The 14,248-nt window shown below is 39.2% G+C and overlaps 1 protein-coding gene across 5 annotated transcripts in view; it reads left to right on the top strand.

The window, feature by feature from the left end:
• The window catches only part of ehbp1 (EH domain binding protein 1), a 390,401-nt gene that overhangs the window by 181,376 nt on the left and 194,777 nt on the right, over positions 1–14,248 (top strand). For all 5 annotated transcript variants that reach the window (XM_087991708.1, XM_087991709.1, XM_087991711.1 and 2 more), the window contains 2 exons: positions 2,944–3,122; positions 4,370–4,418. In XM_087991708.1, coding sequence (XP_087847834.1) covers positions 2,944–3,122; positions 4,370–4,418 — 228 coding nt within the window. The remainder of the gene's footprint in view (positions 1–2,943; positions 3,123–4,369; positions 4,419–14,248) is intronic.

Raw genomic sequence — 14,248 nt, 5'->3', positions numbered from 1 at the left:
CCTGCACTGTCTGCCAGTTCCCTTCCGTCCCTTGATGGTAACTCATCTACCTTCTTCTTTTACCTGAGGTGTGACTACCTCCCTATAACTCCTCTCAATAACTCCCTCTGTCTCTCAAATGATCCAAAGTTCATTCAGCTCCAGCTCCGGTTCCCTAACGTGCTTTCCGAGGAGCTGGAGTTAAGTACACTTCCCACAGGTGAAGTCAGCAGGGACACTAGTGGTGATCCTTACCTTCCACATTCTGCAGTAGAAACATTCAACTGCCCTAACCTCCAATCCCACTATTCTAAATTCCCAACGAAACTACTGAAAAACTACAAAAAAAAGAAACTAGTCACCTTACTAATCCACGCAAAGAACCTTTTTTGTTTGGTTAGAGGAGGAGGAGGATTGATAGGAGACATTACTGGAGTGGAATGTTTCCCTTATTAACTATGTATTTAAAATGCTTAATAGAATATTTACTGCAGCAAGCACATGAAGCAACAATACAGCTCAGTGAATTAGCATTGCTTATTTTAAGTCATTGTGGACATATTATTCACAACAGCTGAACAATTAGTCGCACTCTTTATTTACCTAGTGTTGTGACTGACAGTAATAAGTTACTGCCTGACCAGAAGTACTTCAGTGTGGGGAATATGATGATCAGATGTGCAGTAAGTTCACTATAAAAGAATACAACTTCACCCTGATGCTGTATACCTGTAGTAGCACTTGTTGGCCATATGAGGGGGTTTATGTCCAAAACAACCCAATCAATCAGACTCCTATTTGATTTTAAAAACTACACTACCACAGACATAAAGTAAAATGTATCTCCATAGGAGATGTTACATCGACAAACATACCCACAATCACAGCAGATGTTACATATCTTTTATTAGTAAATGACAATCACTGAAAGAATATTTTTACTCAACAATTAAAGTATTCTGGTTGTTTCATCTTGATAGTATTTGACAAACAACTGTAATGCAGTCTTGTTTAAATTTAACCAGTACTGAGAAGATAAAATGGGAAAGTGAAATTAAGCTTTCTGATATGGTAAAGGTTCAAAACCTTTTAATCATTTTCTAATACTCAACCTTCATCATATTCTAATAGTCACCTTTTATTAAATTGACACATTTTCTGTTTGTTGTGTTTTATGGATACAGTGGGCATTTATGATATTTACTTTAAGCTCTGTTCTGAATCACTACACCAGATTTCTTAGATGTGAATTACGTTTCTGATTAAACATCCACGTTCTTTTGAAACAGTCTTTTAAAATATTGATTTGAAAGTGGTTTTGTTTTCATGACCAAATTATGACAACAAGTCTTACTCATGGAGAAAGCAATCTATAAAGAGCGTATTTCAAACCATGTAGCTAACATTCACAATTAGTCCGAGGATTCTATTATAATATTATAATTTTGTTTTATTCAATTTCATAAAATGATCGTATAATCCATACAATGTGGAAGCAGGCTATTCGCCCATTGAGTCCACACAGTTACTCCAAAGAGCATCCCACCAAGATCCACCCTACTACCCTATCCCTGTAAGCCTGTATTTCCCATGGCTAATCCACACAACATACACATCCTTGGATACTTTGGGCAATTTAGTATGGCTAATCCAACTAACCTGCACACTTATGGACCCATGCAGACACAGGGAGACTCCATACAGACAGTTGCCTGAAGGTGGAATCAAACCTGGGTCCCTGGTGCTGTGAGGCAGCAGTGCTAACCACTGCGCTACTGTGCCACCCTAGAAACTATTTTTGTGCATTAAGTCCCTAGCTAAGTGACCAAAGCTTTAGTTCTCAATAAAATCACAGCATTAGGTTATCCAGTCGTTCCTGTTTGTGGGAGCTTGCTGTTGTCTGCAAATTGATTGCAGAGTTTGCTATACTTAAACGGCAAGTACAATACAAAATCATTTGAGTACATTCTTAGGTCCTGAAATGTACTATAGAAATGCAAGGTTTTCTTTCTAAAATCCACTGAGGAACAATAATTACATTTAAGTTGATAATGTTTCAACCTATGATTAGTGTTTTATCATGGGTGCAGTGATTTGCACTACATTATGTGCATTTTTGATTAATAAATAGACATTTTATTGCATTCAAAAAATTGGAGACATAGATACTATTATTAATTTAGGGTTGCCTTACCAAGAGGTCTGGCAGAATGTGTTGATAAAAAGAAAAAATTGAAGATGATAAATTGTAAACATAATATCAGATATTTTGCTTTCATGTTTCAGCTTTAAATGCTGAAGTTTTGATTGAAGGCAGTAAATGTAATTTTTAAATCTGGAATATGTATTTTACAGTAGGAGTCCTAAACTGTTATTAATTAAAATACTGAACAATATTACGTGTAATTCTGATGGAAAATCTGACTGGTTATTTATATACTACTCTGTTTAGTATATTTGCGTAAAATTTAGTAGCACACCAACAGTAAAACTTTCAACACAAGAATTCCACTTTGTGGACAATATATTTTGCTCCCTAAAAGATGAAGAATTGTGACTTAACTTGTTAAAAATTGGCTGGAAAAAAAATGCATGGATGAATCTTCATTACTTTATCTTTGCATTATGTCGTTTACAAAGGGTTACAAAACATATCAGCTATTTTATAGGTAACAGGAGGTAATGTGTGAGGTCTTCACCCCACAAATGGCAAAATGTATCACTGCATATAGCTTTTGACTTATTACTGTGTACATACTTAGTAACCTATACTGACTTGGCTTTACAAGATCAATGCCGGCAGATAGGATTTAGATGATGGATAAATATTATCTCTTACAATGATTAGCAAAAACTAAATATTATTGAAGAATGAGGCAGATATAAGAAAATTGTAATCTTTCTAGTTGGATCAATTAGTGTTAATTTTCGTAACTTTTTTATTATTCTGTTTTTTTTCCTTAGCCGAGCCCAATCCCAAGTCCTGTTCTGGGGAAAAAGCCAAACGCCACTCAGTCACTGCTTGCCTGGTGTAAAGAAGTAACAAAAAATTACAGAGGAGTGAAGATCACAAATTTCACGACATCATGGAGAAATGGACTAGCTTTCTGTGCAATTCTAAATCATTTCCGGTCAGACTTGATGTGAGTGTTGAACGTAGCTTGACTAATATAAAAAACTGACCTGTGTATCAGAAACACAAACAGAAGTTGCTGACAAAGCTCAGCAGGTTTGGTAGCATCTCTAAAGAGAAATCAAAGTTAACATTTCGGGTCAGGTGACCCTTCCTCAGAATCTGTGTATCATTTCTTTCCAATCAGTTGGGTGAAATTCAACTTTGCCAGAGGATGCATATTGGGCATTTGCAGATAATCTTTCTGTTATAGAACACAGTTGATTGAAGGTCAAATGGGAAAATGGGGCGGGATGTAATAGCGCAGAGGGAGGACGTGTAATGGAACAGAACTGTATCAATCACCGTGTGTAACAATGATTTGGAGATGCCGGTGTTGGACTGGGGTGTGCAAAGTTAAAAATCACACAACACCAGGTTATAGTCCAACAGGTTTAATTGGAAGCACACTAGTGTGTAACAAAGCAGGCTGCATTGGGAGGGGTGTGTAAAGACGGGGGATTGTGTTCTGAAGAATGTGTAATGGATTACGCAGGACATGTAACAGTGTGAGATTGTAAAGGGCAGGGCATATATTGAAGCGGGAGGCTGTAATGGGTTTAGATATGGTAACAGGTGATAAAGTGACTGAGTGGGCCTGTATTAGGCAGGGCATGTAACAGAAGCAACTGTCTCAGGCGTGTTGTGTATGGGCAGGGAGCTTAATAGGTTGGGGGGAGTGTAGTAGCTTTGTACCTCTACTAAATTTAAATTTCATCCTCACATCTTTCCTTGCCCCCATGGTGTGAAATGTTTGCCTTTTTACTGATGGAAGAGAAACCCTTTTTTGTCACTTTGGTTTTGTATTGCTAAAATAATGTTTTAAATTGTCCTTCAAAATTTACAAATAAAATGTTGTTATTAAAATGGATAAGACAATAAGCTGAACCCCATCTGTGTGCTGACAGTAAAGGATTACTGCATGTTAAATGTGTTTTAAAAGGCTCGCATCTAATGTTCATGTCTTCTCTTCGCTGGTAGATGGAAAGGCTTTGGGGGAAAAATTTGATTCTGAGGTTTCTTTATTTTCCACTCTGCTTGTTTTGTTGATTGCTTTACAATGAAATCACTGCTTGTTATATAATATCATTATTGCTATCAATATTTTCATGTTGTATGTGTTTCATTTGAAGTGAGTATTAACTATTCATTGTTTTCTCATCATTTTCTCTTCCCTACCACCCCCCCTTCCCCGCGCATACCAAACTCTCGCCCCAGTGACTACAAATCTCTGAATCCTCAGGATATTAAAGAAAACAACAAAAAGGTAAGAACCACCACAGAAAATGACATGTCTGCAATTTTGGTTTCACCAGTGCTCTTTTAGTAATCCCTGGAAGGTGAGGTTGTTTTGTAAGGTTATAATTGCTGCTTGCGGAAGGTAATCTCCACTGCGGTTTATCTGATGCATTATCGACTCCTGTTTGCATTGGTCACAAACGTTTTAAATCTTCTGGAAGAAAGTCTCTGTAATACAGTATACCTTGCTGTGGCTTTCATCCATGTATTGTGGAACAGATTTTTTTTTAAGGTGAGAAAAAGCTTTAACAGAAACCTTCATCTGTCCATTGCATTACTGATTTCTATAAATTTTATTTGTGCTGTGAGTCATTAAATGAGGCAGAGCTGTTTTCAGAGCTGTCTTAAACAGATTTTTCCTTTTGTGCAGCTGGCTTCTTCCTTGTGCTTTTGCCTCTTGTTTAAAAGCTGCATTGAGTATCTTGGTTGCTTCCTGCAGGTTTATTTCCTCTCTTCTCACAGTTCTGACTGATAACCCCTACTGCCCTTGTTTGGAATGAATGCAAAATGGAGAACAATGCCTGTGTATAGTAACTATGCAAATGCATAAAGTTTCTGACATCTCCTCCTCCTAACCAATTAACACAACAACACAAAATGAATGAATGCTTTCTTTGAGGCCAGAGTCTTTCTGCCTTCTCTCCATTTACCAGTTAAAATGAAGTTGCAGGTGATCATTGCAAGGGCAGTAAAGGTTAAATTGAAGGAATGACTGTTATGTGACAGCCAATACCAGGTCAGATCATAACCCCTGTTTAAGTTCATTGAAATCGAGAAGAAAATGCATGTTTAAATAATGCCTCAGATGCATATCAATTAATAAATGAAATTATTCATAAATCCTAATAGTTTCTTACAGTCTGTTTTTGAAAGCACGTGAATTTACTTGTAATCTGATCTTGGCTGATGAATATTAGTGTATTGTGTATTGAGAAATATTTAGTTTTGCCAGTGTTGCCGTTATTGTTGATGGACAGCATTGATGTCTGTCAATCAACCTGTCATTGCTGTATTAGAGTTTTGCAGAAGGAGAACGCAAGGCTTTTTAAAAAGGACTTGTGACCACTCTTTCATGTCTTTCAAGAATTCAAAATAAAGAAATGCTTCTAATATTTATTGTGGGCTGAAGAAATTTTAATTGAATTGCTAAATATTTATTTTGGACTTATGTAACTAAAATTCCACTTTGTTTCCTAAAAATATGCAACTTTTATATGTAGCCCCCGAGCTACAGATCTTCACAAAAATTTTAAACTTTAATATGTAGCATATCAAAAAATTAAAGGAAAGCCATGTAAACACTTGTAGTTTTTAATTTCCCTTGATGGTTTCATTTTTTTTCATTTTTTTAAATTCATTGTCCCTTATTGTGAACATGATAGATAGATTATGTATAGGAATTTCAGAACTAGTAGCAGGAATAAGTTATTCAGCCCCTCAGGTCTGCTCAACCATTCAACAAGATCATGGCTGATCTTTGACCTCACTTCCATTTTCCCATGCTATTCCCATATCCCTTGATATTTTTAACCTGGAGTAATCTGTTGATCTTTGTCTTAATGCCTGAATGACCGAACCTCTACCCCACAATTCCAAACTTTTACCACCCGCTGAGGGAGGAAATTCCTCCTCATCACAATCTTAAATCGCCTGTCCCCTTATCCTGAGACTTCTTTCACTCTAAGCCAGGGAAATGTTCTACACTTATTCTGTTGAGTTCTGTATAACTCTTGTATGGTTCAATTAGATCGCCTTATCTCTGTCATATTTTTTAAAATGTTAGATAAATCTGTGCTATTACCCTAAGATTATTATTCATAAAAGGAATTTCTCCACACACACCAATAAAAATTAAGTGTAAAAACATACATGCAATTATTAAGTTATGACCCTTAGTAGTTTGGAAAGCAATATAGCTCCATGGAAAATGGAGTAAAAAAACTTTGGGATTTTTTTAAAAAGTAGGCAAAAAAAATCCATGAGTGGGTAGAGTTGGGCGCTCTCAGACCCAGGGTTTTAGTTTTGCTTTCAGCTGTTGAAGTTGGGGTTTTGGAGCTGAAGTTGCTAGATTCAGCTCTCTCTCTGCTGCTGCATAAAGCTTGAGGTCTCTCTCTGCTTCTAGACTGTTTCTTTCATCATTTCGTTCCGCTGGATTAGAGTGAGAAGACTTCATATGAGAATAACATTGTTTTGCTGAATTTGCCTTTGCTAAGGGATGCTGCTATATTGGAAGAATCTATCGATAGAATTAAAGTTACACCAACTCTGTTTTTTGTATTTTAACTGTAGTGTAAGAATAAAGTGTATTTTGCTTAAAGCCCAGTAGTTTGACCCTCAGTCAAATTACATCTGGCACACAGCACTTTAAACTTTCTTTTAAATGAGATAAAAGTTAGGGTCCAGGCTACATCCTTGACATATTTTGAGGGAGTTTGGTCTGGTCCATAGCACAGCTTACGTTGACAGAGGAGCAAAGTTAATATTTCAAATCCGATATGACTTCTTCAGAACTCCAAGAGGAGGGTTAGAAGAAGAAATGGGATCAGAGAGAAAGGGAGGGGCATCAGTACCTATGTGTTGTTGGAGCAGATGTTCCTTAACCTGTGAAGGGAAGAGGAAAGTGGAAGAGTGTTTAATGAGATGAAGAATGAAATGGAACTGGTGCCGAGGACAGCTTTGAGACTGCGGGAAGTGATGCTGATGGCGAGAGAGGTTTTGTGGGTACATGTGGTTACACATGGCATTAAGGGTGGATCGCATGATGCCACAAGATCAGCTGTCCAAGGAGTGTTGTGTGTCACTGGGATGCCCATGATTCTGGGTGGATTTGAAACATGAAGTTTAGGACTTCAATTGAAACCAATGTGGGATGTGTTGGAACCAGAGGCAGTTACTGAGGAAGGAGATTTAGTAAAGTGGGTTTTGCTAAACTCATTATCAAAGGGCAAGAGAGAAATGGAAAGGAATGGAGGTGAATAAGATGAAAAATTCAAATAGATATCCTGTTGGAGACAAGAGCAGAACTTGTTTGAGGAGGATAATCCTAGAAGGCAAGTAGCAGTGAATTAAACACTCAAAGCAAATTACTGAGAATTCTGGAGATCCACACTGTTTATTAATTAAACTGAATGTGTTGATAAATTTTGAATATTTAAAAAAGTGAACACAGTATCATCACTGGTTAGAATGTAGAGTTAGGACTCTATATACTACACTTTTCGGAATAATTCATTTGGAGCACCAGGACTTTTGATAGTTTAATTTAAATCATTTACAGGATTATGAAGATATGAATAAGACAAAGGAGTAGACCATTCAGATCCTTGAACCTGCTCCACCAAACAATAATATCATGGCTGATGTAACTGTTACTTCAACTCCAACAATTGAAATGTGAAGCTTATTCAAGGAACAGCTACTATGTGTCCTTGATAAGTACATACCTGTCAGGCAAGGAGGAAGTGGTAGAGCAAGGGCGCCGCAATTTACTAAAGAAGTTGAATCTCTTGTCAAGAGGAAGAAGAAGACTTATGTTAGGATGAGATGTGAAGGCTCAGTTAGGATGCTTTAGAGTTACAAGCTAGCCAGGAAAGACCGAAAGAGAGAACTAAGATGAGCCAGGAAAGGACATGAGAAGTCATTGGCAGATTGGATCAAGGAAAACCTGAAGGCTTTCTACCGGTATATCAGGAATAAAAGAATGACTGGAGTAAGAACAGGGCCAGTCAAGGTCAATAGTGGGCAGTTGTGCATGGAGTCCAAGGGGATAGAAGAAGTGCTAAATGAATATTTTTCATCAGTATCGCACTGGAAAAAGACAATGTTGTCCAGGGGAATACTGAGATACAGGCTACTAGACTAGATGGGATTGAGGTTCACGAGAAGGAGGAGGTGTTAGAAATTCTGTAAAGTGGGAAAATAGATAAGTCTCCTGGGCTGGATGGGATTTATCCTTGGATTCTCTGGGAAGCCAGGAAGGAGATTGCAGAGCCTTTGGCTTTGATCTTTATGTCATCATTGTCTACAGGAATAGTGCAAGAAGACTGGAAGATAGCAAATGTTGTTCCCTTGTTCAAGAAGGGGAGTAGAGATAACCCTGGTAATTATGGAGCAGTGAGCCTTACTTCGGTTGTGGGTAAAGTGTTGGTAAAAGTTCTAAGAGATAGAACTTACAATTATCTCAAAAGAGATAAGTTGATTTGAAATAGTCAACACGATTTTGTGAAGGGTAGGTCGTGCCACACAAACCTTATTGAGTACTTTGAGGTGGTGACCAAACAGGTGGATGAGGGTAAAGTGGTTGATGTGGTGTATATGGATTTCAGTAAGGCATTTGATAAGGTTTCCCACGGTACGCTATTGCAGAAAATACAGAGGCATGGGATTGAGGGTGATTTAGCAGTTTGGATCAGAAATTGGCTGGGTGGAAGAAGATAAAGGGTGGTGATTGATGGGAAATGTTCATCCTGGAGTTCAGTTACTAGTGGTGAACAGCAAGGGTCTGTTTTGGGTCCACTGCTGTTTGTCATTTTTACAAAAGACCTGGATGATGGCACTGAAGGATGGGTTAGTAAATTTGCAGATGGCACTGAGGTCGGTGGAGCTGTGGATAGTGCTGAAAAATGTTGCAGCTATGGCGGGAAGGTCTTATGAGGAAAGGCTGAGGGACTTGAGGCTGTTTTCGTTAGAGAGAAGAAGGTTGAGAGGTTGAGACATAAAAGATAATGAGAGGGTTAGATAGGATGGACAGTGAGACCCTTTTTCCTCAGATGGTGATGGCTAGCACGAGGGGACATAACTTAAAATTGAGGGGTGATAGATATAGGACAGATGGCAGAGGTAATTGCTTTTCTCAGAGAGTAGTAGGGGCGTAGGATGCTCTGCCTGTAATAGTAGTAGACTTGCCAACTTTAAGGGCATTTAAATGGTCATTGGAAAAACATTTGGATGAGAATGGAATAGTGTAGGTTAGATGGGCTTCAGATTGGTCTCACAGGTCGGCACAACGTCGAGGGCCGAAGGGCCTGTACTGTGCTGTTATGTTCTATATTCTATTCTATATTCTATATATAATTTGCCACTATCTAAGGTTGACTCCGTTGATTATGGGACTGATTGTGAAATACTGTAATTTGAATTCTTGAATATGAGAGCAAAATGCAAGTTATGTGAATACTCCTGCTCGATCAGATTTAATAATATTTTTGACTGCAGTGATAACATTAAGTTGTTGGAATGTAAAAAGTGCTCTCCCACCCCTGAAGGCAAATGTTCTGGTAAACAATGGCAGAACATTGAATGCAATTCATAGAAACAGAAATTAGAAACAGGAGTACACTATTCAGCTCTTCAAGCCTGGTCTGCCATTCAGTATGATGATTTTTAATCATCCATCTCAGTATCCTGTTCCTATTCTCTCTCCCCATGCCTTAACCCTAACCCTTTGATCCCTTTACCATAAGAACTAAATCTAACTCTTAGAAAACAATCAGTGTTTGGATCTCAGCTTCTTGTGGCTACACGCTTGCCACTCTCTGTCTGAAGAAGTTTCTCCTTGGTCTCAGTCCTAAATGGCTTACCCATATCCTTAGATTATGATGCCTGAATCTAGAGTCTTCAGTCATCAGGAACATCCTTCCTGTATTTGCCCCAATCCTGTCTGAATTTTGTATGTTCGTATGAGATCCCACTCATCCTTCTAAACTCTCATGAATATAGTTCTACCTGACCCAGCCTCTCTCCATACATTAGAGTCAAGAGTGTGGCTCCGAGGACCAGGAGAATGAGCCTCATTCCTGATGAAGGGCTTATGCCCGAAACATCGGTTCTCCTGGTCCTCGGATGCTGCCTGACCTGCTGTGCTTTTCCAGCACCACATTCTCAACTCTGATCTCCAACATATGCAGTCTTCACTTTCTCCTCTCTTCATACATCAGTCCTGCCATCATAGGAATCAGTCAGGTAAACCTTTGTTGCATTCCCTCCATAAACCGAACTTCTTTCCTAAGAAAAGGAGACCAAAATTGCACACAATACTCCTTGGTCTCACCAAAGCCCTGTAAAATTGCAAAAGACATCCCTGCTCATACACTCAAATCCCCTCATGATGAAAGCTAACATGCCATTTACCACCTTCACTGCCTGTGTACCTGCATGCTTACTTTCACTATGCAAGGCCACTTAGGTCTCACTGCACTTCTCCATCTCCCCATCTATCACTATTCTGATAATAATCTGCCTTCCTGTTTATACAAACAAAGTGGATAACCTCATATTTATCCATATTATATATATCATCTTCCACGATTTTGCCCACTCAACTTGCCTCTATCATATAAAATATCTCTGCAGACACTTCATAGTTCACCCTCCCACCCAACTTTGTGTCATCTTCAAACACAAAGTTATTACATTTAGCTTTCTCCTCTAAATCTAAAGCATCTATATTTTGAACAACTGGGATCCAGCACTGAGCCCTGAGGTACCCTATTAGACACTGCCTGACACTCTGTAAAGAGACCGATTTATTCCTACTCTTTGTTTCCTGTCTGCCAACCAGTTCTCTATCCATGTCAGTACATTAACCCCAATCCCATGTGCTTTAATTTTGCATGCAAATTTCCGTGTGGGATCTTATCCAAGACCTCCTTAAAATACAAGTAAATAGCAACCACTGGCTTCCCCTTATCAGCTCTAATTGGCGTATTCTCGAAAAGTTCCAGTAGATTCGTCAAGTATGACTTCTCCTTCCAATTCTGTCACTGATATCCAAGTTAAATCTCTGCTGTTAAATCTTTTATAAAAGACTCTAGCATTTTCCTCATCAGTGATGTCAGGCTAACTGGTCTATAATTCCCCATTTTCTCTCTATGCCCTTATTTTCTAATTGGTCGGGTTATATTAGCTACTTCCAATCTGTAAGAATTGTTCCAGTGTCGATGGAAACTTGATAGACGATCGTATTGCTAGGGTCACTTCCTTAAATACTCTGGGATATAGATTATCTGGCCCGATGATTTATCGGCCTTCAATACCATCAAATTCCCCAACACCATTTTCAAACCTATACTGATTACCTTCAGTTCTTCACTCTCACTAGACCCTGTGTTCCCCAACATTTTTGTGATGCTATTTGTATCATCCTTTGTGAAGACAGAAACAAAATATGAATTTAACTGGTCTGCCATCTTTTAGTTCCCCATAATAACTTGCTCTGTTTCTGACTGTAAGGGACCTACATTTGACTACATTAACCTGATTCTCTTCAGTTACCCATAGAAGCTTTTATAATCCATTTGTATCAGTCTGCAAGCTTATTCTCTTACTCTATTTTCCTTCTTAAACAATTCCATTATTGTCCTTCTTTCTAAATTGCTCCCACTCCCCAGGCCTGCTGCTTTTTTTGTCCAATTTGTATGTGCCTTCCTTGGATCTAATACTATCCCTAATTTTCCTTGTTAGCCATGGTTGGACCACCTTTCCTACTTTACTTTTGTACCAGACAGAAATGAACAATTGTTGCAGTTCGACAATACACTCTTTAAATGTTTGCCATTACCTCTTCAACATGATCTCTTTAAGTAATGTTTCCCAATTTATCAGAGTGAGCTCACACCACCATCGTTCCCTTTATTTAGATTGTGCCCTAGTCTCAGAATCAACAGTGTTGCTCTCCATCTTAATGGAGAATTCTATTATATTATGGTCACTCTTCAAGGGGTCTTACACAGCTAGATTGTCAATTATTTCTTTCTCATCACACAGTGCCCAATCTGGGATTGGCCTGTGCTCTAATAATACAGAAAATGCTGGCAAAACTGGATTCTGATGAAGAGTCTCCAAAGATGACTCAATGTTAACTTTGCTTTCTCCACGCAGGTGCTTCCTGACTGAGTTTCGCCAGCAATTTCTGTTTTTGTTTCCGATCTCTAGCGCCTGCAATTGTAGATTGGTCAGTTCTCGAGTTGGTTCCTCAATTTATTGGTCCAGAAAACCACCCCACACCTTCTCCAGGAATTCTTCCTCTTTGGTATTATTGATTTAATTTGCCCAATGAAGCTTAAAGACCCCCGTGATCACATTGAAACCTTAATTTCTTGAATCTCTAATTTCCTTTTTAATGCCTTCCTCAGCATTATTGCAACAGATTAATGGTCTGTAAATCTTTTGTTCTCTGGCCCTTCGTGTTTCTAAGCTGAACCCATACAGAATTCACTTCACCAGAACTAATATCCTTCCTCATCGTTGCATAATTTCCTGTTTAACCAGCAATGCTATTCCTTTTTTTCATGGCCTTCCTAAAAACTGAGTACATCTGGGATATTCAATTCTCATCCCTGGTCACCTTGCAGCCATGTCTCTGTAACCTCAACTGTATCATACCCATTGATATCTATTTTTTTTTAGATTAGATTACTTTACAGTGTGGAAACAGGCCCTTCGGCCCAACAAGTCCACACCGACCCGCCGAAGCGCAAACCACCCATACCCCTACATTTAACCCTTACCTAACACTACGGACAATTTAACATGGCCAATTCACCTGACCTGCACATCTTTGGACTGTGGGAGGAAACCGGAGCACCCGGAGGAAACCCACGCAGACACGGGGAGAATGTGCAAACTCCACACAGTCAGTCGCCTGAGGCGGGAATTGAACCCGGGTCTCTGGCGCTGCGAGGCAGCAGTACTAACCACTGTGCCACCGTGCCGCCCACCCACCGTGCCGCCCACAGTGGATGAATTTGTAAGTGAATTTGTGCGACAAATTCATCCACTTTATTGCAAGTGCTCCACTTATTAAGATACAAGGCCTTAAGGCGTTACTTTTTAGCATTTAGTCCTATTTGCACTGACACCCTGTTTAATTCTTGCACTTAAATTCTCTGTTTATCATTTCTCTTATTTCCCATTCTGTCTTTTGTTTTTGCCTTTGTCCCCCTCTGTTCTGTCTCCCTGTATATATTCCCAGCCCTTGCCATTTTAGTTTAAACCCTCCCCAACCACACTAGCAAGTACTCTCCGAAGACATCAGTTCCAGTCCGGCCCAGGGACAAACCGTCCGATTTGTACTGGTTCCACCTACTCCAAATCCACTCCCAATATCTCTGGAATCTGAAACCATGCTCTGTACTATCTTTCCAGCCACACATTCATCTGAAATATCCTCCTATTTCTACTCTGACCAACATGTGGCACTGATAGTAATCCTGCGATAACTACCATTGAGATCCTACTTTTTAAACTGTTTTCTAACTCCCTATATTATACTCCTTAAGACCTTGTCTCTTTTTCTCCCCCCAATGTTGATGGTACTGATGTTTCCCACAACCACTGACTGTTCACCCTTTTGCTCCACAATGTCCTGTAGTCACTGTGACATCCTTAATCCTCGCACCCAGGAGATAGCATACAATCCTGGAGTTTCGTTTGCTGCCACATAAATGTCCATCTATATTCCTTAAATTGAATCCCCTATTACTATTGCATTCCCACACTTATTCCTTCTCTCAGGCAGCAAACTGATTTGTGATGCAATAAATTTGGCTGTTGCTACTTTCACCTAAGAGGCCATTCTTCCCATCAGTATCCAAAGCAACTATCTGTTTTTCAGGGGTACAGCTACAGGAGACCCCTGCACTGCCTGTCTAGTCCTCTTTCTCTGTCTGGTGGTCACCATCCCCTCCTTGCCTATGAACCATTAGCCTTATGAGTGACCACCTTTCTGTATATTAACAAGGAGCAAGAATAGATGACTCAGCCCTTCCAGCCTGAGCCCATTCAATAAACTATGGCTGA

Source organism: Chiloscyllium plagiosum, unplaced genomic scaffold (assembly GCF_037043375.1).
Source record: "Chiloscyllium plagiosum isolate Xiang-an unplaced genomic scaffold, Cpla_swu_hap1 HiC_scaffold_10, whole genome shotgun sequence".
NCBI classification, from domain to species: domain Eukaryota; kingdom Metazoa; phylum Chordata; class Chondrichthyes; order Orectolobiformes; family Hemiscylliidae; genus Chiloscyllium; species Chiloscyllium plagiosum.
Note: the sequence above shows the minus strand (reverse complement) of the source record. Positions and strands in the feature narration are given on the sequence as shown.